Consider the following 23,934-nt stretch of genomic DNA (forward strand, 5'->3'; position numbering starts at 1 on the left):
TAAGTTTGGCAGTTCAAGGGCTTAAAAATGTAGGTTTCCTCAATCAGTTTTGTAAAATATCACATTGGGATTTATGTAACTTGGTTTTCATAGATGTGGTTAAATAAGGATAAGTGCTGAACATAGCAATGTGTCCTATTTATAGCCTTTTTGATACTTAATATCTTTCTTATAGGCTGTTCAGAGTATCATCAGCCCTTAATACACGTGCAACTTCTATGTCTGTTACAAAATGTCTTTTTAAAAAATTTTTCTTGAGAATCATTAATATAAAACCATAATATCCTTTGACAAGGATTGATGAACATTTAATTGCAAGTTGTTAAAAATGTAAAACCAGGGCACCTGGCTGGCTCAGTCGGTAGAGCTTTTGACACTTGATCTCGAGGTTGTGGGTTCGAGCCCCACATTGGGTGTAGAGATCACTTAAAAAAAAAATGAAGTAAAACCTTTATGAGAATTCATTATGGAATTTTTGAAAGACTAAAAGCTTAAAAATGCATTAAAATAGAGGCACTGGATTTTTTTCTTTTAATTTTATTTTAAAGAAGTTTGGGGAGAAAAATGGCAAATAATTTCACATCTTACAGGCTGCAAAAGATAAATACCGTGAATTGGCCATAGAAGGGATGCACAGAGACCTTGTGTTCCGCTTTATTGAAGTTCAGACACTTCTCTTGGCTCCGTTCTGTCCACATTTGTGTGAGCACATCTGGACACTGCTGGGAAAGGTATCTGTATGTGGTTAAGATGTTGTGGGCTGTTTTGATTTGGCCTTATTAAATAAATACAGTAATAATGTTACTTAAGAAGAAAAGACTGAAAAAAATATTTCAGGAATAATGTTGGATTCATCATCTTGTAATTATTACAACAGGTTAAACTGAAGCTACCTCCTCTTTAGACAGATACATCGTGTGTGTGCCTTTATTTATATACACACAGTGGATGTATTTTAAAAACATGTGACTGCATTTTGTTTAGCTCATAATTCTTGTTAGGAAATGTTAAAGTACATTTGAATATATTTAAAAAATACATTTAATTTGAATACATGTATAACTAATACTGTTTTTCCAACTGTTAAAAAGGTGAAAATATTGAGAATGATATAAACGGCTGTTATGAGCAGCTTATAAACAAAGATGGAAGTGTATATTTGCATAAATATTTTTGTTTTATATAAAATTTCTGGCATATGTAGGGCTGCATATTCAGGGATATTGTATTAGTCTCCTTACTGTGAGGATAAATGCAATTATTTCTCCTAGGCTTGTAGATAAACAGATTGGCTGGTTTAATAATTTCTTTTCATCTTTATTAGTCAGGCTCTTTTGTATTTTTTAACGCATGAACAGTGTAAAAATGTGCTCGTGATGCATATACCAAATAGCTATACTTTCAATACTGTATGTATTAATAGGATAAAAACTGAGAGTGTATATAATTTATGTAATAATGATTAAATTTAGGCAAATTAGCATTACATAATTTTCTTTGAAAGTGAGCATATGTGTGTGGGTATTAATACACTTGTACAAATGGATGCTAATTAAGAATGTAGAGTCAGACTTCACAGCTTGAATTCTAGGGAACATTAGATCAGGGGCTGTGGAAGTGTGTTATGGGTAGTCAGGTTTGAACTCCGAGCGCGCAATTACAGATGGTAGCCTTGGTATGGAACTGTAATCAAGAACCATAAAATAGTTGTGTGGCTTTAATCCCACTGAACTTTTTTTTTTTTTCTCCTTAAAGCCTGACTCCATTATGAGTGCTTCATGGCCTCTGGCAGGTCCCGTGGATGAAGCCTTGATACGTTCCTCACAGTATCTCATGGAAGTAGCACATGACCTTAGATTGCGACTCAAGAACTATATGATGCCAGCTAAGGGGAAGGTGAAGGCATTTTTTTTTTTTTAAAGGTTGTTGTTTTAAAGTGATTAGTCAGGTAACATTTACTAGTAATGAAAATTAAGACCACTATCATTCAAATGTGTCCGGCTCTCTTTACTGCTAATGCAGTTTTGGAGGATGTGTATGCTTCTTAATGTTAAAAGCAATAGTGGTATATACCGGGAGAGGGATCTTTCATTTTTGGTGTATACAAGAGTGATCAAATGTTTTTTCCCTTTCTTTTGCCCTGTAGAAGACTGACAAGCAGCCACCTCAGAAACCTTCACATTGCACCATCTATGTGGCGAAGAACTATCCTTCTTGGCAACATACCACCCTTTCAGTGCTGCGTGATCACTTCGAGGTGATGCTCTCAGCAGACGTTCCCCCAGCGTTGTTGTGTCCTGCCTGTGCTGTTGTTGTTTTAGGATGTTGGTAGTGTCTGAGAGAAGGAAGACAGGCAACTTCGTGTAGTTACCCTTAGGCATGGAGTGTTTTTTGTTAGCCGTGCTGGCTCTTAAGTGGTTGCTGAGGGAAAAGTTGCCGTCTTTTTTATCATTTCTGAAACTTTCATACAAAAATATAGTGGATCTAGTCATATGTAATTAAAAGGTGTGGGACTTTCTCATATGTGGTTAAAATTATGAAGCAAAAGGACTGAGTTTGCCATTTGGGTTTGTTCTGACTTGAACACTGGGATTCATGAAGCCTTCACCTCATTATGTTTCGAAAAATTTGAAGCTTGGCTTTTGAGTGATTTAAAACAAAATGGTCAATTTAATAATTACCTATAGAAATGGAGAGCTGAATGTTTTTGGCTCTGTCAGGTAAATAGCTGTTAAATATGATTGTTGTGTTTAAAGGAAACTCAATATTTAAGCATAGTTCTAAGTTTTCCTGAAGAAAAAAATCCATCTACCTTTTTTCTTTCACATTCAAAATATGGAAACAAAGTATATGTTGTGGAATTTTTGCTCATGTTATTAAGAAGAGGTATCCATAGACACAAATTGTTAAGGTGCACTGAAAGAAGAGAAGGAGAGAGAGAAAATACAGTGATTATGGGCAAAACATAAAGTGATAACTGAAGGAAAATCCTTAGCTTTGATTTTTGAGAACTTTAGATTTTGTTTCAGAAATTTTCATAGTTAAAAAATACTCAGGGGCACCTGGGTGGCTCAGTTGGTTAAGCAACTGCCTTCAGCTCAGGTCATGATTCTGGAGTCCCGGGATCGAGTCCCACATCGGGCTCCCTGCTCAGCGGGGGGTCTGCTTCTCCTTCTGACCCTTCCCCTCTCATGCTCTCTGTCTCCCATTCTCTCTCTCAGATAAATAAATAAAATCTTTAAAAAAAAAAAAAAAAATACTCAGAAAAACTTTTACATTTGGAAATTTGATGGAAGGAGAAGAGTGTTTTTGTATTCCTCGTGAGCTTATTTTTATGGAAAGCTACTTCATTTGATTGTGTATAATCGAAATAGAATTTAGGGGCACCTGGGTGCTCAGTCGGTTAAGTGTCTGCCTTTGACTCAGGTCATGATCCCAGGGTCCTGGGATCAAGCCCCGCATCAGGCTTCTTGCTCAGTGGGAGCCTGCTTCTCCCTCTGCAGCTCCCCCTTCTCATGCTCTTTCTCTCTCTCTCTCTCTCAAATAAATAAATAAATGAAATCTTAAAAAAAAAAAGAAAATAGAATTTAGTCTTTAGAATTGCTTGCAGATTTTGACGTATGGCAAGTAAAAAAGTAAAAGCCACTTTGGTAGGTAGAAAAATGATATCATGCCTTAGTGGGTTACATATTCATAACAGCATTTTCAAGGAAGTGGTCAGAACTAAATATAGAATGTAATGTCCCAGATATTTAAAAATGCATCTTTTATTAAAAACTGCTATTCTTTTAGAAGTTACAGTTTTATTTAGTAATTATTGACTAGATATATGGTTTCAAAGCAACATCATTTTCTGGCATTATTTGGAATGATCAGCTTTCTTTTAAATTTTTGTTTGTTTTCATCTAAAAGAACTGAAAGAATGTTAGTTTATGATCAAGGAAGATATTCTTTTCTTTTTTTTTTTTTTAATTTTTTATTGTTATGTTAATCCCCATACATTACATCATTAGTTTTAGATGTAGTGTTCCATGATTCATTGTTTGTGCATAACACCCAGTGCTCCATGCAGAACGTGCCCTCCTCAATACCCATCACCAGGCTAACCCATCCTCCCGCCCCCCTCCCCTCTAGAACCCTCAGTTTGTTTTTCAGAGTCCATTATCTCTCATGGTTCGTCTACCCCTCCGATTTCCCCCCTTTCATTCTTCCCCTCCTGCTACCTTCTTCTTCTTTTTTTTCTTTCTTAACATATATTGCATTATTTGTTTCAGAGGTACAGATCTGAGATTCAACAGTCTTGCACAATTCACAGCACTTACCAGAGCACATACCCTCCCCAGTGTCTATCACCCAGTCACCCCATCCCTCCCACCCCACCCCCACTCCAGCAACCCTCAGTTTGTTTCCTGAGATTAAGAATTCCTCATATCAGTGAGGTCATATGATACATGTCTTTCTCTGTTTGACTTATTTCAAGGAAGATATTCTTATGTTGTATGTGGCACCTTTTTGGTGGTATAAGGAAAAGCAGTGTTTCCTACCCTCTTTTCTCTTTCATATGTATTTCAAAGCAGCACATTGACAAGTGGAGGAAATATTTTCCCCCTGTACTTTAGTAAAGGTTAGAATTAAAAGTAAACGTATTATTGGAAGTCTTAACTATACAATACTTTTCATTTAGATTCATTCCCAACCTTTGGCTTTGATGCCATGCTTTTTACAATAAGGAGAAAATAAGTCACCCAAAATTCTGAAACAGCCACTTGCTTCATTTCTCACTCTGTAGAAGGGTACAGTTGTGTTTGCAGAAATGAATTTAAATTCAGGCAGCACATTTGGGACTCTGTGCATATTAATGATACATGATACAGGCATTTATTTGTGGCTAGATAGAAATGATACTATTTTTAACAGGTGGATAGCCAGAGACTCTTTTTTTTTTTCTACCTTAGTGGTAACAGTTTATAAGGAAGAGTATTCAAAAGCAGACATTCTATAAATCTTGTGTAATAGTGCAGTTTTCATTTTGATATGACTAGTGAAGTGTTTTTACAAGTTTAGAGACAAACAAGATCTTTATAAGACTGTTTTGTTTTCTCACCCAGTGAGATCTAATGTTACAATCCTGGAGGTGTTCTTAGTGTAAGGAAAAATTAAATATTCAGCAGGATGCACCTGTTTTCTCCTTTACCCTAAAAAACATGTATCTTTTAACTTTAGAGGGAATGGGAGACTCCCTTCTATATTACACGTTCACCTTTCACTTCCCCAGGATGTGTGGGGTTGCTTCCTTTTCTACTGTTTTCCAGCAGACTGGTCAAGGCCACCATTCTGTGTCTGGCTGACTTCCTACGTACAGGCACATCTACTATTATGTGTTATCTTTAAAATATTTTTCTCCACATTCTTCCCCAATGTTTTTTTTAGGCCAACAGTGGAAAATTGCCTGATAACAAAGTCATTGCTAGTGAACTGGGCAATTTGCCAGAGTTGAAGAAATACATGAAGAAAGTGATGCCGTTTGTTGCCATGATTAAGGTAAGCTGTGGACTTCATGTAGCTAGGACTCTTTAGATAGGATAGTGGAAGGAACGGGAAAACTTTGGGTATAGTCTCTCCCAGGAAATCTGCTAAAAATAGTACTTTTTGATCAGTAGTTGTGAGAAATGAGTGATCATTTTGGGGGTTTATCTGTAAAATTGCTGAGTATTTGGAAATATGCATTATGGAAGAAAAACTGATTTGGAATTGCTCACTAAATGATTCTCTTCATGTTCTACCTCCTTTTCTGTTCGGCAGGGAGGCGTATTCTTTTGGCTTACATTAGGATGTTTTTATTAGATCCTGTTACTGGAACAAAGATACTACATTTGTATAGGTTTAGCTTAACAGGATAAACATTGTTTATCGTGGTTAGACCGGAGTTTCTCAACAGTGGTCCTACTGATATTGTGGGCCGATAGTTCTCTGGTGGGAGGCTGCCCTGTGCATTATAGGATGTTTAGCAGTGTCTTTGTCTTCTACCCACTAGATGCCAATAGAATGTCCTCCTCACCCGCTCAAGTTGTGACAGCCAAAAATTCTCTAGTCATTGCTAAATGTCTCTGGGGACATAATCTGCTCCCACCCCCTACCACTCCCATTGAGAATCATTGCATTAGACTCAGCTTTCTTCATAGAAATAACAGATTTATTTGATTTCTTAGAGAAACAGAAAGAAGGCTGTATGTTGCTTAAGATCTCAGGCTCTGGGGTCAGACAAATCTTGGTCCAAATCCTTTTTGTCTGTCACTTCTTAGTTTTTAGACCTTTGACAAATCACTTAAATTCTCTGGGTCACATTGTTTTTCATCTATAAAATGAGGAAATTGATAGAACCTACATTTTAGGAGTGCTGTGAGGAGTAAATGAAATAATATATTTAACACACTTTAATACTTTCTCTCAAAAAGTAGGCTCAGTGAATGTTTTTTTAAAATGTAAATTAGTGGGTCTCCAGGCTGCTAGGAACATAGTGGTTATTCTTGTAGTTTAGATTCATTCTTGAATCTTATTCTAAGCTATAGATGCCTGCCGGGACCAAAACTTTTAGCTTGTCCTGTATGGAGTAGATTATATTCTTAGGAAAACCTTTTTGCTCTCCTAGATTAGAATCAACTCTCTGAGACTTATGGTCTTTGAAGTTTCAGAAATAATTTAGAATCTTGGATTGACTTACACCAATCAAGTTATAATATATCTGCCGATATGCTCGTAATTCATTGGTTCCCTACTTTAGCTAGTGCCATTGGTCAGAATGCCAGATTCATTGTCAATTTGTGGATTCAACAAAATATCTCATTGTGGGGTGGGTTTTTTTTTCAAGATTTTATTTATTTATTTGTCAGGGAGAGAGAAAGCGTGCGCGAGAGAGCATGAGCAGGGAGGAGGGGCAGAGGGAGAGGGAGAAGCAGGCTCCCCGCTGAGCAAGGAGCCTGATGCGGGACTTGATCCCAGAACCCTGAGATCATGACCTGACCTGAGCTGGCAGATGTTTAACCCTCTGAGCCATCCAGCTGTCCCAAAATATTTCATTGTTGATTGCAAAGGCAATTAAGTTTGATGATGTACTTTACAGATTCCAGTGAAACTGATTTGAAAAGTTCTGTAGTTAAATGATACTAGATTCAAGAGTTGGCTTTTAGGGGTGCCTGGGTGGCTCAGTTGGTTAAGTGACTGCCTTCAGCTCAGGTCATGATCCCAGGGTCCTGGGATCGAGCCCCACGTCGGGCTCCTGGCTCAGCGGGGAGCCTGCTTCTCCCTCTCCCTCTGCCTGCTGCTCTGCCTACTTGTGCTGTCTCTGTCAAATTAATAAATAAAATCTTAAAAAAAGAAAAAAAAAGAGTTGGCTTTTAGAAAACCAGTGTTAGTCTGGTTCAGTAGTAATATATTTTTTTCAGTAATATTGGGGATGTGCTAGGCATATTAGTAGTTTGAAACTTTGCAAAGTGTTTTGTAAATCTGAGAATAAGAAAATGGCTTCTAGGACTTTTTCAGAGGAAAAGAAACAACTTGGACAGTAAATGAGAAGAGTGAATATTAGGAATCATGTCAGGTAACTTTCACGTAAGTGCAGTACATGCTAGGCAGTTAGCTATACTTGTGCATATGAACTTGGATCTCGAAGGTCACATTTTCTTTGGCAAATACTTTGTTTCATGTTCAAGAAAATTAAGAATAAATTGTTTTTCACATGCCACAGGATTATTTCAGTACCCATATGAATTAAAAATTTTTTTTGATTTGTAGAAATTTTGTGTTTATTATTAATGCACTCTTCTCTGAATTAGCTTTAAAGATGTGTTATCTTAGAAAATTAAAAAAATTTTTTTTTCTTTTTGGTTACCTAAAGAGATTATTTCCGCACATTTGTTTGATTCCTTGTCACAGTGAATTCTTTGGGTTTGCATATTAATTCATTCTAAATAAACAATGATAAAATCATATTTCTTTTTTTTTTTTTCATATTTCTTTTATAAATGAAAACCTTGTCCTTCCGGTCTTTTCAGTGTTGCCTTAATCTTATCATACTTCAAGTGATAATTATTCTGAGCCAATAATTTCATTAACAAGCAAACATAGATAAGGGAAACCATGAGTCCAAGGCCTTTCCTTTAGCTGTTCAAATTTGAAGATTTTATCAGTTGAGAGAAGAATGATTGCTTTGGAGGAAGTGGATTCTTTTCAACGTATCCTTAATACGATTTTTATTTTTCAAAACTGTTTTGGCTCTTAGGAAAATCTGGAGAAGATGGGACCTCGTGTTCTGGATTTGCAGTTAGAATTTGATGAGCAGGCAGTACTGATGGAGAATATAGTCTACCTGACCAATTCCCTTGAGGTAGGATGGGCCAAGGATTTAGTTAACTATAGTAAATATAATCCAGTTCTTTTGTTTTATAATAAAGCTTTTTGTGAACATCTTCTGTGTTTAGTATCTTTGCCAAATATACTTGTCAAAAATATTTTTGGAGGGAAAGAGATTGGGTGGATATACAAGTTTCCGGAAGAAAAAAATAGCGTGATCTTATTCCATTTATCAATTATTTTATACATAAAATCTCTCATATTATGGAAGAATTGCTTCTTTTTTTCCCCCTTCTCGTTTATACCTCAGATTTACAGAATTGACTTAATTAGAATTTGTTCATGAGGTATTATCATAGGTCCATGCCTGACCCTGTTTTGTTTTGTTTTAAAGTTAGTAATGTAATGAACACCCATGAATCTACTACTCAACTCAAGAACTAAAACATTACCGATAGCTTTGACTTTTCTGGGGAGTTTCTCCCCATTCCATTTTTCTGCCCCAATCACTTTATATAGATTCTAAAAAATGCAGTCTCTCAGATAACTCAGGCAGAAGGGAAGATAATTTGCCCTACGAAACTGTTAGAGGACTCAAAAAAGTGGTTCTTGTTATAATGAAGACACTTAACTTAAAAAATGCAGGTTTAGATTTTGAATGAAATTGTTCCATGAAAGGGGTGCTTGGGTGGCTTAGTGATTAAGTGTCTGCCTTCGGCTCAGGTCATGATCCTGGGGTCTTGGGATTGAGTCCCGCATTGGGCTCCCTGCTCAGCGGGGAGCCTGCTTCTCCCTCTCCCTCTGCCCCTCCCCCTGCTTGTGTGCTCTCTCTCAAATAAATAAATAAAATCTTTAAAAAAAAAAAATTTGTTCCATGAAATATGGTAATTAATGGAAGAAAGTTATTTCTAAATAAGCATTTTATGTCATATAATTATAAATGAGTTAAATAAATTACTAAGTATTGGTAGATAATTATTTTGTTTATATTTCTAAATGTTCATATGTATTCCTGGAGGTCCAAAAAGTTTTCGAATTTTTTTACTGGGACAATGGGGACCCTTTTATTGAGGGTCATCTTATATTCAGGCATATACAGTATGCTACATTTTTGAGTTTTTTCATTTATTTAAGTGAAAGTCTTTTATAAAAAAATAAAATTAAGCGGAAGTCTTTTATTCTCAAATGCTAAATTTCCGAACTTTTATTTATTCAAGCAGAAGCCTTTTATGCTGATCTCATTTTCTCTTATACAGCAGATAGATGCCAGATTTCATTATAGAAAGTGGTGAACATGACTATGTAAATAATAATACTATGAGACAATTAAATAATTGATTATAGATTTCATTTAGTGTTTGTATGGAAAATAATAAAATTGCACACTGTTTTCTTAAAACTTTTAATTAAAGAATTTTTTTTTTTGATGATATGTAAATGATTTAGTCTCTTGCTCTTCAAACAATGTTATGCCATGGGAGCGTTTGATCCTGAGTTTCAGAGTGCTCTCTCAGTCCTGTCCTGTGCTTGGCTGGTTTTCTGAAGAATGCACAGATCATTTCGTGTTAAGTGGAGAACCTAGTTTTTGCTCCTTGGGGAAATGAGGTGATGATTAATTTCAATCATATTAAGTGATACTAATGACTTTCATTTTCCCTCCTATTTAGCTAGAACACATAGAAGTCAAGTTTGCCTCCGAAGCAGAAGATAAAGTCAGGGAAGACTGCTGTCCTGGGAAACCACTTAATGTTTTTAGAACAGAAGTAAGTTGAAAGAATCTCACTGAATCATTGCATTTTAGAGCTAGAAGAGACCTTAGATATTACATCCAAGCCCATCATTTAAAGATGGAAGAAAGTGAGGTGCAGAGACGTGAAGTGATTGCTTTGGTCTAGACCACATAGTTTGTTAGAATGAAGCTGGGTTTGAGCTCTTCTAATTCCCTGGTTGGCACTATGCTCACTTTCCTTTGCTCTTATGGGTGGCATCGGATGTTATTGTGGGTTTAAAATCAAAATACGATTTTTAAAACCTGAATTTTTTTTTTTTAATTTTAATTCCAGTATAGTTAGCATATAGCATTGTATTAGTTTCGGATATACAATATAGTGATTCAGCAATGCTATACATTACTCAGGGCTCATCATGATAAATGTACTCTTAGTACCTTTCACCTCTTCTACCCATCCCCTCACCATCTCCCCTCTGGCAATCATCAGTTTGTTCTCTATAGTTAAAAGTCTGTTTTTTTTGGTTTGTCTCTTTTTTCTTTGTTCATTTGTTTCTTAAAGACCACACATGAGTGAAATCATATGGTATTTGTCTTTCTCTAACTGACTTATTTCACTTAATATTATACTCTGTAGATCCATCCATGTTGTCGGAAATAGCAAGATGACATTCTTTTTTATGGCTGAATAATATTCCATTCTGTATATAACACATCTTCTTTATCCATTCATCAATTGATGGACACGGGCTGCTTCCATAATTTGGCTGTTGTAAATAATGCTGCAATGAACATAGGAGTGTATATATCCTTTGGAATTAGCGTTTTCGTTTCCTTTGGGTAAATACCCAGTAGTGGAATCACTGGGTCATATGTTAGTTTGATTTTAAACTTTTTGAGGAACTTATGTACTGTTTTCTAGAATTGCTGCAACAGTTTGCAGTCCCACCAACAGTGCACAAGGGTTCCTTTTTCTCCACATCCTCACCAATACTTGTTGTTTCTTGTGTTGTTGATTTTAGCCATTCTGACAGGTGTGAGGTAGTATCTTTTTGTGGTTTTGATTTGCATTTCCCTGATGATGAGTGATGAGCATCTTTTCATGTATCTGTTGGCCATCTGGATGTTTTCTTTGGAAACATATCTATTCATGTCTTCTGCCCATTTTTAATTGGATTATTTGTGTTTTTAATTGTTATTATTGGTATTGAGTTGTATTAGTTCTTTATATATTTTGGGTACTAACCCTTTATCAGATATGTCATTTGCAAATGACAGTCAGTAGGTTGTCTTTTAGTTTTTGTTGGTTGTTTCCTTTGCTGTACAGAAGCTTTCTATTTTGGTGTAGTCCCAATAGCTTATTTTTGCTTTTGTTTCCCTTGCCTCAGGAGACATATCTAGAAAAATATTGTTACAGCTGATGTCAGAGAAATTACTGCTCTGCTCTCTTCAAGGATTTTTATGGTTTCAGGTCTCACATTTAGGTTCTTAATCCATTTTGAGTTTATTTTTGTGTCAAAACCTGACTTTTATTAAAAAATAGACTGGAAATTGAAATGTAAGGTTTTTCTGAAACAGTGAAGAGGAGCTTTCATACTTTAGATGAGTCTTGGTTTGATAATGTTATTCAAGACTTTTTGACTTCTGGCATAAACCAGATTGATGAATCATCTTATGCTATACTAGAATTGCTTTTTTTTCCCCCTTATTTTTTGGCCAGTATTGGTGAAGAAAAGCAGATTTTGGAGTTTTGGGAGATTCTCTTTATTTAGTCTCAAAAAATCCATTGCCCAGTGGAGTGCAATTGTGAGAACCCACAAAATGCCCTACTTTTCTTGAGAAGCGGAGGACTTATAAGTATCCTATTACTTTTACCACATTTAATTGAAAATGCAACAAAGAGGAAAAGCTTATTTTGAAAGAATGAGGTAATCATGATCATGAATATCTGCTGAATTTATCATCGTATTATGAATATTCTCATTACATTAAAATACGGTGGCTTTTTAAACTGCAGGCCTTCGGCTCATGGATAGGTACATGAAATAGAGCTCCCTGTACAAATGTTTCTTTTCTTTTTTTTTTTTCTAAGATTTGTTTATTTTAGAGACAGAGTACGCACACACATGCATGCGCAAATGGGATAGGGACAGAGGGAGAGAGAGAGAAGCAGACTCCTCGCTGAGCACAGAGCCTGACCTGGGTCTCCATCCCACGACCCCGAGATCACAATCTGAGCTGAAATCAAGAGTTGGGTGCTTAACCAAGTGAGCCACCGAGGTGCCCCACTGATAGGTTTCTTTTGAGGTACTTTAAAACATTCTATTAAGCTACTATGTCTTTAAGTCTTTCATAAGACTTAGTTGACTTTTTCCACTTAAAATAATGAGCAGGGTCTTTGACTATATAGCTTATATAATGTAGGACATAGTATGGCGTATGACTGAGTTTAATTCTGGCTCTGCCTCTTATTGGCTATGTGACCTTGAAGTACTTTTTTTAATGTTTCTGGTTCTCAGCTTCTCATCTGTGAAAAGGGGTTTTAAAGAGCTACCTTTCAGGATATAGGAATAATGTCTATAAATTGTTTAGTACAGTGCCTGGTACACAGTAGAAATTCAATAAATGATGGGAGTTGAAGAGGAGAAAATGTAATTACTGTTATTATCCATCATCAGTATTTATATATGTACTCAGAGTCATTTTTATCTAGGCATTTGGTTGTAAGCATGAGCTTTTGTACATTTTCTCTTTTATATTTGAGTATCCCTTGGTCTTGATTTTAGAATACTAGAATTAAATTTTTCATTGGGCATTAAAAATTGAGCAGAGATTTTCTCTCCCTCAGCAGTATTCAAGTTTAATTTCATATAAGTCATTTTCTCTTTATTTTCCTAGCCTGGTGTGGCAGTTTCCCTAGTGAATCCCCAGCCATCCAACGGCCACTTCTCAACCAAAATTGAAATCAGGCAAGGAGATAACCGCGATTCTATAATCAGGCGTTTAATGAAAATGGACCGAGGAATCAAAGGTAAGTGGTTTCCCTGAAATGCACATTTGGTAGTAGTTTGTTGGTTAGGATGGGTTCTAAGCAGAGGGAAGAAAGAAGAGTAACTGGCCTGCTTAGGGACAGCAGTGTCATGTTGTGCAAAGAATACTAGACTCCGAATCAGGAAACCTGTTTTCTCTTTGGGACATTGTGGCTGTGTAGCTTGGTGACTTAGCCATGTCACTTAAACTCTAAACTGATCTCTCTTTCAGTAAAATGAGGATAGTGGATTAGATATTTTTCTAAGTCTCCATCTAGCTTTCAAATTGTAACAAGCAATTTCTATCTCTTAGAGGTTTTTAGATTGAAGGCACACATGTACTTAATATTTTAAACTAACCTGCCTACTAGGTCTGTTCCTGGGGAAGGAAAAGAGAAACAGTAGAACTTGTTGAGTGTCTGCCATTTATTAGCCATTTAATCCTTTAACTTCCTGAAAATGGAGAGGGTATTTTCATTCCCTTTTACAGATGATGACATGGAGCTCAGAAAGGCTAAATAACAAGGGAGATTTCGTTCAGGTATCCTGGAGCTGGAATTCAAATTCAGGTCTTTTTGACTCCAAAGCTTGTGTTCTTTCTTCTAAACAATGTGTTTCCAGCTAAAATATGTAAATAATCTTAATTTCTTATCAAGATTAAGTCTAGATCTTCCATGATTAGATTTAATATAATAATTTATAGCTTCTTTTTTTTAAATCACTCAGCCAGGTCTGAGGCTGAGTGGGGTGTGAAGGGAGTTAGTGTATCTCTTTATTATTTTTCTTCCAAATTATAAAGACAAATTAATCTTGAGATTCCCTGTTTTGCATTCTCTCTCTTTTCTTGATGGCAATCAAGAGTTGATTGGGTCACATTCTATCAGTATAGAAATTTTCTGAAAAGATTTAGAAATCCGAGACAGTAACCTAATTTATGGAACTATATTCAGGTCAGCAATATTACATTAACATAGAAGACTTAAAATAGCCCTTTGGAATTCATTCTACAGGTATTTTTTTGTTCTCTTGAGGTCATTCATGCATCTTCTGTGGACATTTCTTGAGAGACTCTCAACATAGAGTATGTAGTATATATGTAGAGACTCCTGCGTATGTACTAAGGCTTTGGGGACTCCACAAAGTACTGTTCTTTAGGAGGCTGCATCTAGTGAAAGAGTAGGGCCGAACTATTCAAGTACATGATCACAATCTAAGGAGGAACTGCTGTGTACAGTAAGGGAGATATAGATAAAGTTGATAGCACAGAAGAAGGTGAGATTATTTCCAGCTGTGGTGATCAGGCATGAATCACAGAGAAAATAACCGTTTGGATGTGACCTTGGAAGTTATACCTGGGAGGGGGAAGGGGGAAGGGCATGTCAGCGGGAGGGATGCTCTCATGTTTTGCTGTGTAGGAGCAGCATATTAGGGCTAGGGATTTTTCATTTGTAAACATTTTTTTAAATTGTAAAATACATGTAACATGAAATTAACCATTTTATTCCTTCTTAAGTGTACAGTTCAGTGGTATCAAGTAAGTTTACATTGTTGTGCAACCATCACATTATTCACCTCCAGAACTTTTTCATCATCCTGCACTGAAACCCTGTGCCCATTTAATAACACCTCCCCATTGTCCCTCCCTCTAGTCCCTGGTAACCACTGTTCTACTTTCTGTCTCTTTGTATTCAACTATTCTAGATACCTTGTATAAGTGGAATCATGAAACAGTGAATAAGTGGCTTATTTTGCTTAGCAAAATGTCAGGGTTCATCCATGTTGTTATAGACATATATCATGTTCTCTTGGTAAACCAGGTAGTGCCATTCTTAGAACTTTCAGGCCACAGAAAGCAGAATTTGGAAACTTTGAAATATGAACGTACAAGGAAGCCATCTTGTAACCTTCCATTTGGCTGTTCTATATTGCATATATTCGGTCATGAGAAGATTTTGTAATAGGTAGAACTCTTATCTTTGAAGAACATTGTGGTGGCTTTTAAAGAAAATAGATAGTTCTGTGGACCCACTGGGTAGGATTATTATAAAGTTATAGCATGTAATAAGATGTTTTCCTATATTGGAAATTGTATTTTGTAATGTTACAACTGCCTCCCTTTTAAATATGCTCAGATACAGGACTGATGAGGTTCTTCAGAATTGTGCTGAAATGTGTTTTCTGTATCTCATCTTTTCTCACTAAGCTTCCGGCATAATTCTTACATCCTTTGTCATACTAGCTGTGAATAATATTATCATAAAGTACTTAAGTTTGATGTTCGTAGCTGCTATGAATTTTCGAAAATGGATAGAAATGTTAGGGTGGAATTTGAAATTGATACTCCTTCAAGTATCTGCAGAAGAGCTCTAACCTTGAGACTTCTCCAAAAGCCCTCAGGATGCTTTGATATATAAGGGGGCTAAGTATATTGAGTGTATGAGACGGGAAGGGAGTGAAATTCAGTAACATATTTCTCATTCTGTTTGCTGCAGTAGCCAGTAAGTCGTCCAATTAGTGCCAATAGCATTGAGGGTGATTATGATCTAGGTCCAGGAGGAACTGGAGTGTAACCATCATTTCTCTCCACAAAGGCCACTGAGTAACTATTTGATGATAATGACTTTAAATCACTCCCAGCCCATGCCGCATATGAACTGATAACATGGAGGTGAAAGGCTGCATTTCACATTATCAGTCCCTAGGGACTGTCAGTCAGTCTCATCTTTTCTCTACGTGCCTTAATTCTTGCGTAGTTGCAGACTTAAATTTCTGCATTTTCAATGATGAGAGAGGTCTGCAATAAGAAAAGAGAGTAAAACCACTAAGAAAGCTCCAAGAATTATTGGCAGTAATGAGCTACATGGTGAAACATCAAATATGTTTTGTCACTTAGATGCCTGATTTAGTATTAAGGCTTCTTTGAATAGTTTGATTCAGAATTGATGGGAATGATGAGGGAGTTCTGTTTCAGAGAGGAAGGGGGAGAGAGAGAGAGAAGGATAGAGAAAGAGAGCGAGGGGGGGAGGTGCAGATCTGCAGTAAACGCCTTATGCATAAAATCTCCTGGCAGAACTTCACACTGCTTCCATAGCAAAATATTTAGTATCACCAGTGTGCATGTTGAAATGTAATAGCTGTTAAAATGAATTGTATTTTTTCCCCCAAATAAGACTGTCTGGCCAGGTTTGCCTTCATAGTGGTCTTGGATAATTATTCTGTAAGCTTCAATATCCCTACGCTAAACGTACAGTCTTTCAGTCTTTGTTTCCCAAAGAGAATATAATGCCTGGATAACTTGTACTCCTGGCATAGCCACCAGCTGCATTAATGTCTGCTTTTATCTCTTATCCCTCTCATGCTAAGCTTCATACTCTCAAGGCAGCATGAGGGAGTGTAGCTCATGGACCACCTAGCAATCTGCTTTAGAAAGGGGTGCGAACTAATTCAGAAAATACCTTCTATTTCTGCGGATCGAGTTAAGTATAACTAGCCATGCTACACGTAGAGTGAGATATAAACCCAGAATCAGCATTTGTAGTCACTTATGTTGTTTTTCTACTGTATAAAATAAAAGCATTTGATGTCGGGATGCCTCAGAATTGCTGAAATAAATAAATTTTTTTTCAGGCTCAGTTGTTGGCAGGATTGTTGGATCATAAATTTGTTCAAGGGCCAAGTGCTTTCTTTGCCAGGAGCCATCTTATCAGCTCGCACAAGAGCAGATCAGGAAAATCTCAAGCAGGGCAGGGTTGGAGTGCATCCAGAAGCTCAAAACTCAGAAAGCTGTGCCCTTTTCCCCGTCCTTCTCCGTCTCTCCTTGTCTCTCACCAGCTTGTCTCTCACCAGCTTGTCTCTCACCAGCTCACCAGTCTCTACCAACACTTTTCATCCTTGGAGCAAAACAAGGAACTGGTAATGCTGTTTCTTAGAGTAGTAATTCTTTCTCTAGAAGTATCTTTTGAAAAAAGCTACGACTCTCGCAGTTTTAATGTATCCCAGGAACCAAGACAAGAAAGAGAAAGAAGTTTTAGACCTACTGATATTTTGAAAATTGGTTAATTGAAGCATATAAAAAGTGATTTGAGAAACCATATAGGATAATGGTCAAAAATATACTCAATCCTTCCTCGTGGTTTATAATTCAAGGTGAGGTGTTACATGGAATCTCTGCCTCTTTGATCTGGGTAGAAGCTAACAGGAGGATTTGTTAGATTTAGCTCTGCTTTCTGAAATTGAGTCTTATTTAATAATCTCATGAAAATATCTTTTAGATAAACAACCAGTGTGTTTAAAGCTTGAATTGTCAGGCTCAGGCATGGGTTTGAGGCAGTGACTGTAATTAAATGCTCATATTGATCATCTTTTTTTGCTATAGACCTTTCTAAAGTGAAGCTGATGAGATTTGATGATCCACTGTTGGGGCCTCGGCGAGTTCCTGTCCTGGGAAAAGAGCACACTGGGAAGACCCCCATTTCTGAGCATGCTGTTTTCCACGTGGACCTCATGAGCAAGAAAATTCATCTCACTGAAAATGGGCTAGGGGCAGATATTGGTGATACAATTATCTATCTGGTTCATTAAACTCATGCAGATTGGAGATATGTCCTGGTTTCTGGGGATGTGACTATTCTGTGTCGACAGATTGGGTATAAGGACCTTAGGCTGGACCTTAAAAGACTTCATTTCTAACCATCAAATTCTGTAATCATAGTTACACCAAGTCATCTTGGATTCCTAACCTAATAAATTTTTTTTTTTTTTCCTTCTTGGGACCTCTGAGAGAAGTAGTTTGTACCATACTTTTTTTTCTTTCTAACAAACTATTGCTATAAAAAAACAACTACAAACTATTGCTATTTCCCAGAAGCTTCTAGTCTTTCAGATTAATACAAAAATGTCAGTATGTTTCTTTTTGAGGTGTAGTTTATACTACTTATGAAGGCTAAGGATCATCTAACAACTTTTTATATTATACCATTATGGAGTTAGTTATATTTCTTCTTTAAAAAGAAAAACTGAATTAGCTAGTTTTACTTTTTAAAGGGCAGAACTCTTATGATGATTTAAAAAAACACAGAATATTTTGACTTAACAAGTATTTTGTATAAAAAACAAATAGGTTTTACATTTATAAGAATTCTTCTAGCTTTAATATATTCGATTAACCACCAATAGTATTTTTTTAGGGCTAACATCAATAATTTATAAGCAGTTTATAATGATTTACACTAAATTTAGGCATTTTAAGAGAGGATTTTCCACCCCCCAGAAATCTGCCATTTGTTAGATTTGTCTCAAGTCCAGTTGTGTTTAAAGATCATGTCTGCTGTATTGCAGATTTATTGTTTTACTCCTGTGGAATGTCTTTTGATGTTATCTGTGCCATTCTGCTTCATATGAGGAAGAATATTAGGTATTGACTGACACTAGAGAAAAATATTTTCATTTCTTTAAGGGTTCAATATGGGCAAAGACTGGGTGGCTCAGTCGGTTAAGTGTCTGACTCTTGATTTTGGCTCAGGTCATGATCTCAGGGTAGTGAGATCCAGACTGCATTGCCACCTGTGCTCACTGGGGAGTCGGCTTGAGATTCTCTCCCTCTATCCCTCCCCCACTCACATGCACGCATGCACTCTCTCTCAAGTAAATTAATCTTAAAAAAAAAAAAAAGACAGTATGGGCAAAGACCAATTCTGATGACTGTAAGGAACCTGAGTTCTAATTTTCAGGTTAAGTCAAGAGATTATACTGAGCTGCTGCTGCTTTGTTTTTTTTTTTAAAATTTTATTTATTCATTTGACAGAGAGAGAGATAGCGACAGCAGGAACACAAGCAGGGGGAGTGGGAGAGGGAGAAGCAGGCTTCCCACTGAGCCGGGAGCCCGAAGCGGGGCTCGATCCCAGGACCCTGGGATCATGACCTGAGCCGAAGGCAGACGCCCAACGACTGAGCCACCCAGGTGCCCCGATACTGAGCTTCTTTATTTTGCAACAGTTTGACATTACTGGACCACACTGAATGCTTTATCATAGATTGATTGAAGTAAGTCATTTCATATTAGAACTGAAAGATCCCTTAGAGGTCAAGTGCAAGTCATCCTTTATCTGGTAAGGGCTGGCAGCATAGCATAGCAGGTAAAGTTACATGCTCTGAAGTCAGACTAGCTAGGTTAGATTTCCACTTCTTCCATTTGCTACTTGGTTGATTTTGGCCAGTTACTCAGCCTCAGTTTCTTCATCTGTAAAATGGAAGTAATATAGTGTCTAGCTACTTTCTAGACTTAGCATGAGATGTTTAGGTGAAACATTGTAGGGAAACCATATATATAACATAGTACCTGGCACGTGGTAAGCCTTTAGTAGGTGTTACTGATTAATAATATTAATGGTAATAATATAATAATACATCCAGGATGTATTGGCTTAAGATTATTATAGGCTATAATCATGTCCTTTGTGTTGGTTTCTATGGGGCCACTGTTTTGTTGCTTGCCCTCTAGATTCTTTTGCTGCTCCCTCAATCTGTATAGCCATAGTTATTCCCTAAATCAAGTAATCTTTCCTGGTGCCTAAATACAAACTCACTTATGTTTAACTTAGGTAAATTAAACTATATGTGTGTGGCAAAAAACAAAAAGCAAACAAGAAAGATGGAAAATAATTTTAGTATTGCGGATTATTACCTATTTTATTAGATGAGCTGATGAACTTAGATTTAATGTGAGTTGGGATTCATAGATCCTTTGTTCTTGCAGGCTCAATTCCTTGGTGTCTCTCTTAGAATGAGCATCTTGCTGGGCTAAATATACTTCTTGTGTTTAAAGATACGTAAATTTTGGGGCGCCTGGGTGGCTCAGTTGGTTAAACGACTGCCTTTGGCTCAGGTCATGATCCTGGAGTCCCTGGATCGAGTCCCGCATTGGGCTCCCTGCTCGGCAGGGAGTCTGCTTCTCCCTCTCACCCTCCCGCCTCTCATGTGCTCTCTCTCATTCTCTCTCTCTCAAATAAATAAATAAAATCTTTAAAAAAAAAAATAAAGATACGTAAGTTTTGTACAAGAAAGCCTGTAAGCATAAGCCCATTGCTTCATCTGGTGCTCAACTGAAGAAACAGCAGTTAATTGAATTGCTTTAGGAAAAACAAGCTGCATTGGGCTTACTATATTGATAGGAGATTGGTATCTTCCTAAAGGATTTTAATTCTTCTTAAGTTGTGAGATATGCACACACACAAAAAGTGAGTAACAAGAAATATATAATATACACTCAAAATATGAAAAATATAAACAATTAAATTAAGAAAAATATTACAACAACAAAACAATTTATCAACAGAGCAAAACCTATGTAATCACATTCAAAGAACAGTACAACACCAGCACCTCAGAATCCTACTTGTGCCTCCTCCCATAAAGACATGCTTGTGTCCCAGTCAGTATAAATCAGTTTTTATATATGTTTTTTTTTTAACTGACATCTTTAAAAAATTTTTTTTAATTTAAATTCAATTTAACATACACTGTCAGATCTTTTTTTCTTCTTCAGCTAACTGTTTTTATACATGTTCTATGTGAATCTGAAAAGAATGTTTATTCTGCAATCATAATGTTCTGTATATGTCCTTTGGGTCATGGTTGTAGATTGAACTGTTCAAATCTGTATCCTACTGTTTTGTTTTCTTTTTTTTTTTTAAGATTTTATTTATTTATTTGACAGAGAGAGACATAGCGAGAGAGGGAACACAAGCAGGGGGAGTGGGAGAGGGAGAAGCAGGCTTCCCCGCGGTGCAGGGAGCCCGATGTGGGGCTCGATCCCAGGACCCCGGGATCATGACCTGAGCCGAAGGCAGACGCTTAACGACTGAGCCACCCAGGCGCCCTGTTTTGTTTTCTTGCTTTGTTTTTGAGAGGTGTGCTAAAATCTCCCAAGATCATGGATTTATTCTTCTTATAGTTCAGACAGCTTTTTGTTGTATATATTTTGATGCTGTTTTATTAGGTGCATATACATTTAAATTCTCTTATCTTCCTGGTAAATTGAACTTTTTCTAGTTGGGAAGTGAATTGAACTTTTTCTAGTTGGGAAGTGTTCCTCTGTTTTTAGAAATTTTTTTTTGCCTAAAGGCGATGATATTAATATAATAACATCAGTTTTCTTTTGGTTAGTGTTCATGTGGAATCTTTCTCTATCCATTTACTTTTAACCTTCTGTAGCTTTAACATTTTATTTTGACAAATTTTAAACCTACAGCAAAGTTAAAAGAATTGGCCAATAAGCATCCATATACCTATCACCTAGATTTACCAATTGCTAACATTTTGCCACCTTTGCTTTCTCTCTCTCTACACATTTTTTTTTAAATAAACTTTTTATTTTGGAATACTTTTATATAGAAGTTGCATCTATTGTACAGAGAGTTCTTGTATACCCTTCACAGTTTCCCCTCGTGTTAACAGACATTTTATATAGCCTTGGTTCAGTTATCAGAACTAAACAGTTAACGTTGGTATTTTACTATTAACTCAATTATAGGCTTTATTTGGATTTCACCAGTTTTTGCACTGATGTCATTTTACTATTTTACTATTACAGGATCCAATCCAGGATACCATTTTGCATTTAGAATATACTTTTTTTTTTTTTTAAGATTTTTATTTATTTATTTGACAGAGAGAGACACAGCAAGAGAGGGAACACAAACAGGGGGAGTGGGAGAGGGAGAAGCAGGCTTCCCGCTGAGCAGGGAGCCCGACATGGGGCTCAATCCCAGGACCCTGAGATCATGACCTGAGCTGAAGGCAGACGCTTAACGACTGAGCCACCCAGGTGCCCCTGCATTTAGAATATACTTTAAAAAAATTCTGAACCATTTCACAGTAAGTTGCACAGATCATGACACTTTACCTTTTAATATGTTGGCATGTAATTCCTAAGATCTAGGACATTTTCCTGTATAATCACTATACGTGTGTGTATGTGTATGTGTGTGTGTATACACATATTTTGCTCAAGAAATTTAACATGATGCAGTAATAATAGGTAGTAAACTTTCCTAATAAAAATGAAGTAATAAAATTTTCCCAATAACTCATCAATAATATTTAACTCTTAGGATCTAATCAAAGATTAAGCATTACATTTTGTGGTCATGTCTCTTGACTTCCTTCAAACTAAGACAATTTCTCAGCTTTCTTTTCTTTTTTGATATTTCATGACAGTAACATTTTTGAAGACTCCATGGCAATTGTTATTAGTTTGCCTCACAATCTGGATTTGTCTATTTTCTCATTATTAGATCCAGATTTAAAATTCTTGACAAGCTTGGCTACATGGGTGATGTTTCCCATTGTATCACATCAGGATTGACATACTGATATATTGTAGGTGTGTTCACATCACTGGTTAAAGTGGTATCTTCAGATTTCCCCATTGGAAAGGTACTTTTTCCCTTTTATAATTAATAAGGTGATGATTTTGAGACTTACGTGAATATCCTATTTACCTACAAACTTTGAGGAAATGGCAGCATTCATTCGTCATCTTTCTGCCATTTATTATTACATTGATAGTTATAATAAGGAGAGTTCTTAATTTTGTCAGTTCTTTTACATTTATTAGATACAGTTCTTCTGTAAAGAAGAGGTTTCCCTTTTGCCCTCAATTTTTTTCTTTCACCGTTTTCAAAACACTGTGGACTGATTTATTTTTTTTTTTCATACATGCTATAATCTCAATAAATTTACTCATTTGGACTATTAGTGACTTCAGAATTACCAATCCAGTACTATTATTAGCAATAAATCTACTAAGTAGAGTTCAGGTTTTTTTGAATAAGTAAAATACACAGTTCAAAAGTCAAAACTTGATCTATTTAGAGAACTTTTACTTTCTTGTACCATATTCCCTCCCCTGCTGTATAGCTAACCATTTTCATTAGTTTCTTCATTGTCTTTCCTGTGTTTCTTTTTCCAAAAATAAGCAAATATTTATATGTACTTTTTAAAAATTGAAGTATAGTTGACATACAATGTTACACTAGTTTTAGGGGTACAATATAGTGATTCAGCAAGTCTGTAAGTTTTGCTATTCTCACAAGTGTAGCTACCGTCTGTCACCATACAACGCTATTACGGTCCCACTGACTACGTTCCCTGTGTTGTACCTTTCGTCCCAGTGACGTACTTGTTCCATAACCGGAAGCCTGTATCTCCCACCCCCCTTCACCCATTTGTCCATCCCTCCGCCCTCTGCCCTCTGGCAACCATCAGTTTGTCTTCTCTCTATATGTACTTTAATTTCTCTTTTCTCATACAAGAACGCAGCATGTTATATATAATTATTTTACACATTGCTTTTTTAAGTTAGTGCATAGACATCTTCTTTCCTTCTCCTCCTCCTTTTCTGCCCTCCCCCCTCCTGTCTCTTCTTTTCTCCCTGCTTTGTGTCATACTGTTGTGAAAGTGTATCACAATTTGTTCACCTGGTCTCCTATGGATGGGCATTTAGATTGTTTCTGAGCTTTTTCTATTTTATAGACTTTGTATAGAATTACATAGTGAGTAACTTTGTGAATATGTGGTTTTATATTTGTGGCGGTGTATCTTTTTTTTCTTTTTTTTAAGATTTTATTTTTAAGTAATCTCTACACCCAATGTGGGGTTTGAACTCACAACCCCGAGATCAAGAGTCGCTTGCTCCCCCGATTGAGCCAGCCAGGCATCCCTGTGGAGGTGTATCTTAAGAGTAAATTTCTAGCAGTAGGCTTGTAGGTCTGAGAGTAAATGAGTATGTAATTTTGTTAGCCTATAATCTGGGCAAAAAGGCATTTT

At 36.4% G+C, this 23,934-nt stretch overlaps 1 protein-coding gene across 1 annotated transcript in view; it reads left to right on the forward strand.

Moving 5' to 3' along the window:
• LARS1 (leucyl-tRNA synthetase 1) overlaps nucleotides 1-18,110 on the forward strand; it is a 71,913-nt gene extending 53,803 nt beyond the window's left edge. The window contains exons 25-32 of the mRNA XM_032404443.1: nucleotides 591-731; nucleotides 1,756-1,896; nucleotides 2,147-2,257; nucleotides 5,431-5,541; nucleotides 8,279-8,383; nucleotides 10,017-10,112; nucleotides 12,977-13,109; nucleotides 17,483-18,110. Coding sequence (XP_032260334.1) covers nucleotides 591-731; nucleotides 1,756-1,896; nucleotides 2,147-2,257; nucleotides 5,431-5,541; nucleotides 8,279-8,383; nucleotides 10,017-10,112; nucleotides 12,977-13,109; nucleotides 17,483-17,688 — 1,044 coding nt within the window. The 3' untranslated portion in view covers nucleotides 17,689-18,110. The remainder of the gene's footprint in view (nucleotides 1-590; nucleotides 732-1,755; nucleotides 1,897-2,146; nucleotides 2,258-5,430; nucleotides 5,542-8,278; nucleotides 8,384-10,016; nucleotides 10,113-12,976; nucleotides 13,110-17,482) is intronic.
• Nucleotides 18,111-23,934: the final 5,824 nt, after the last annotated feature.

The sequence above is a fragment of the Phoca vitulina genome, unplaced genomic scaffold (genome assembly GCF_004348235.1).
Source record: "Phoca vitulina isolate PV1807 unplaced genomic scaffold, GSC_HSeal_1.0 scaffold6, whole genome shotgun sequence".
NCBI classification, from domain to species: Eukaryota; Metazoa; Chordata; class Mammalia; order Carnivora; family Phocidae; genus Phoca; species Phoca vitulina.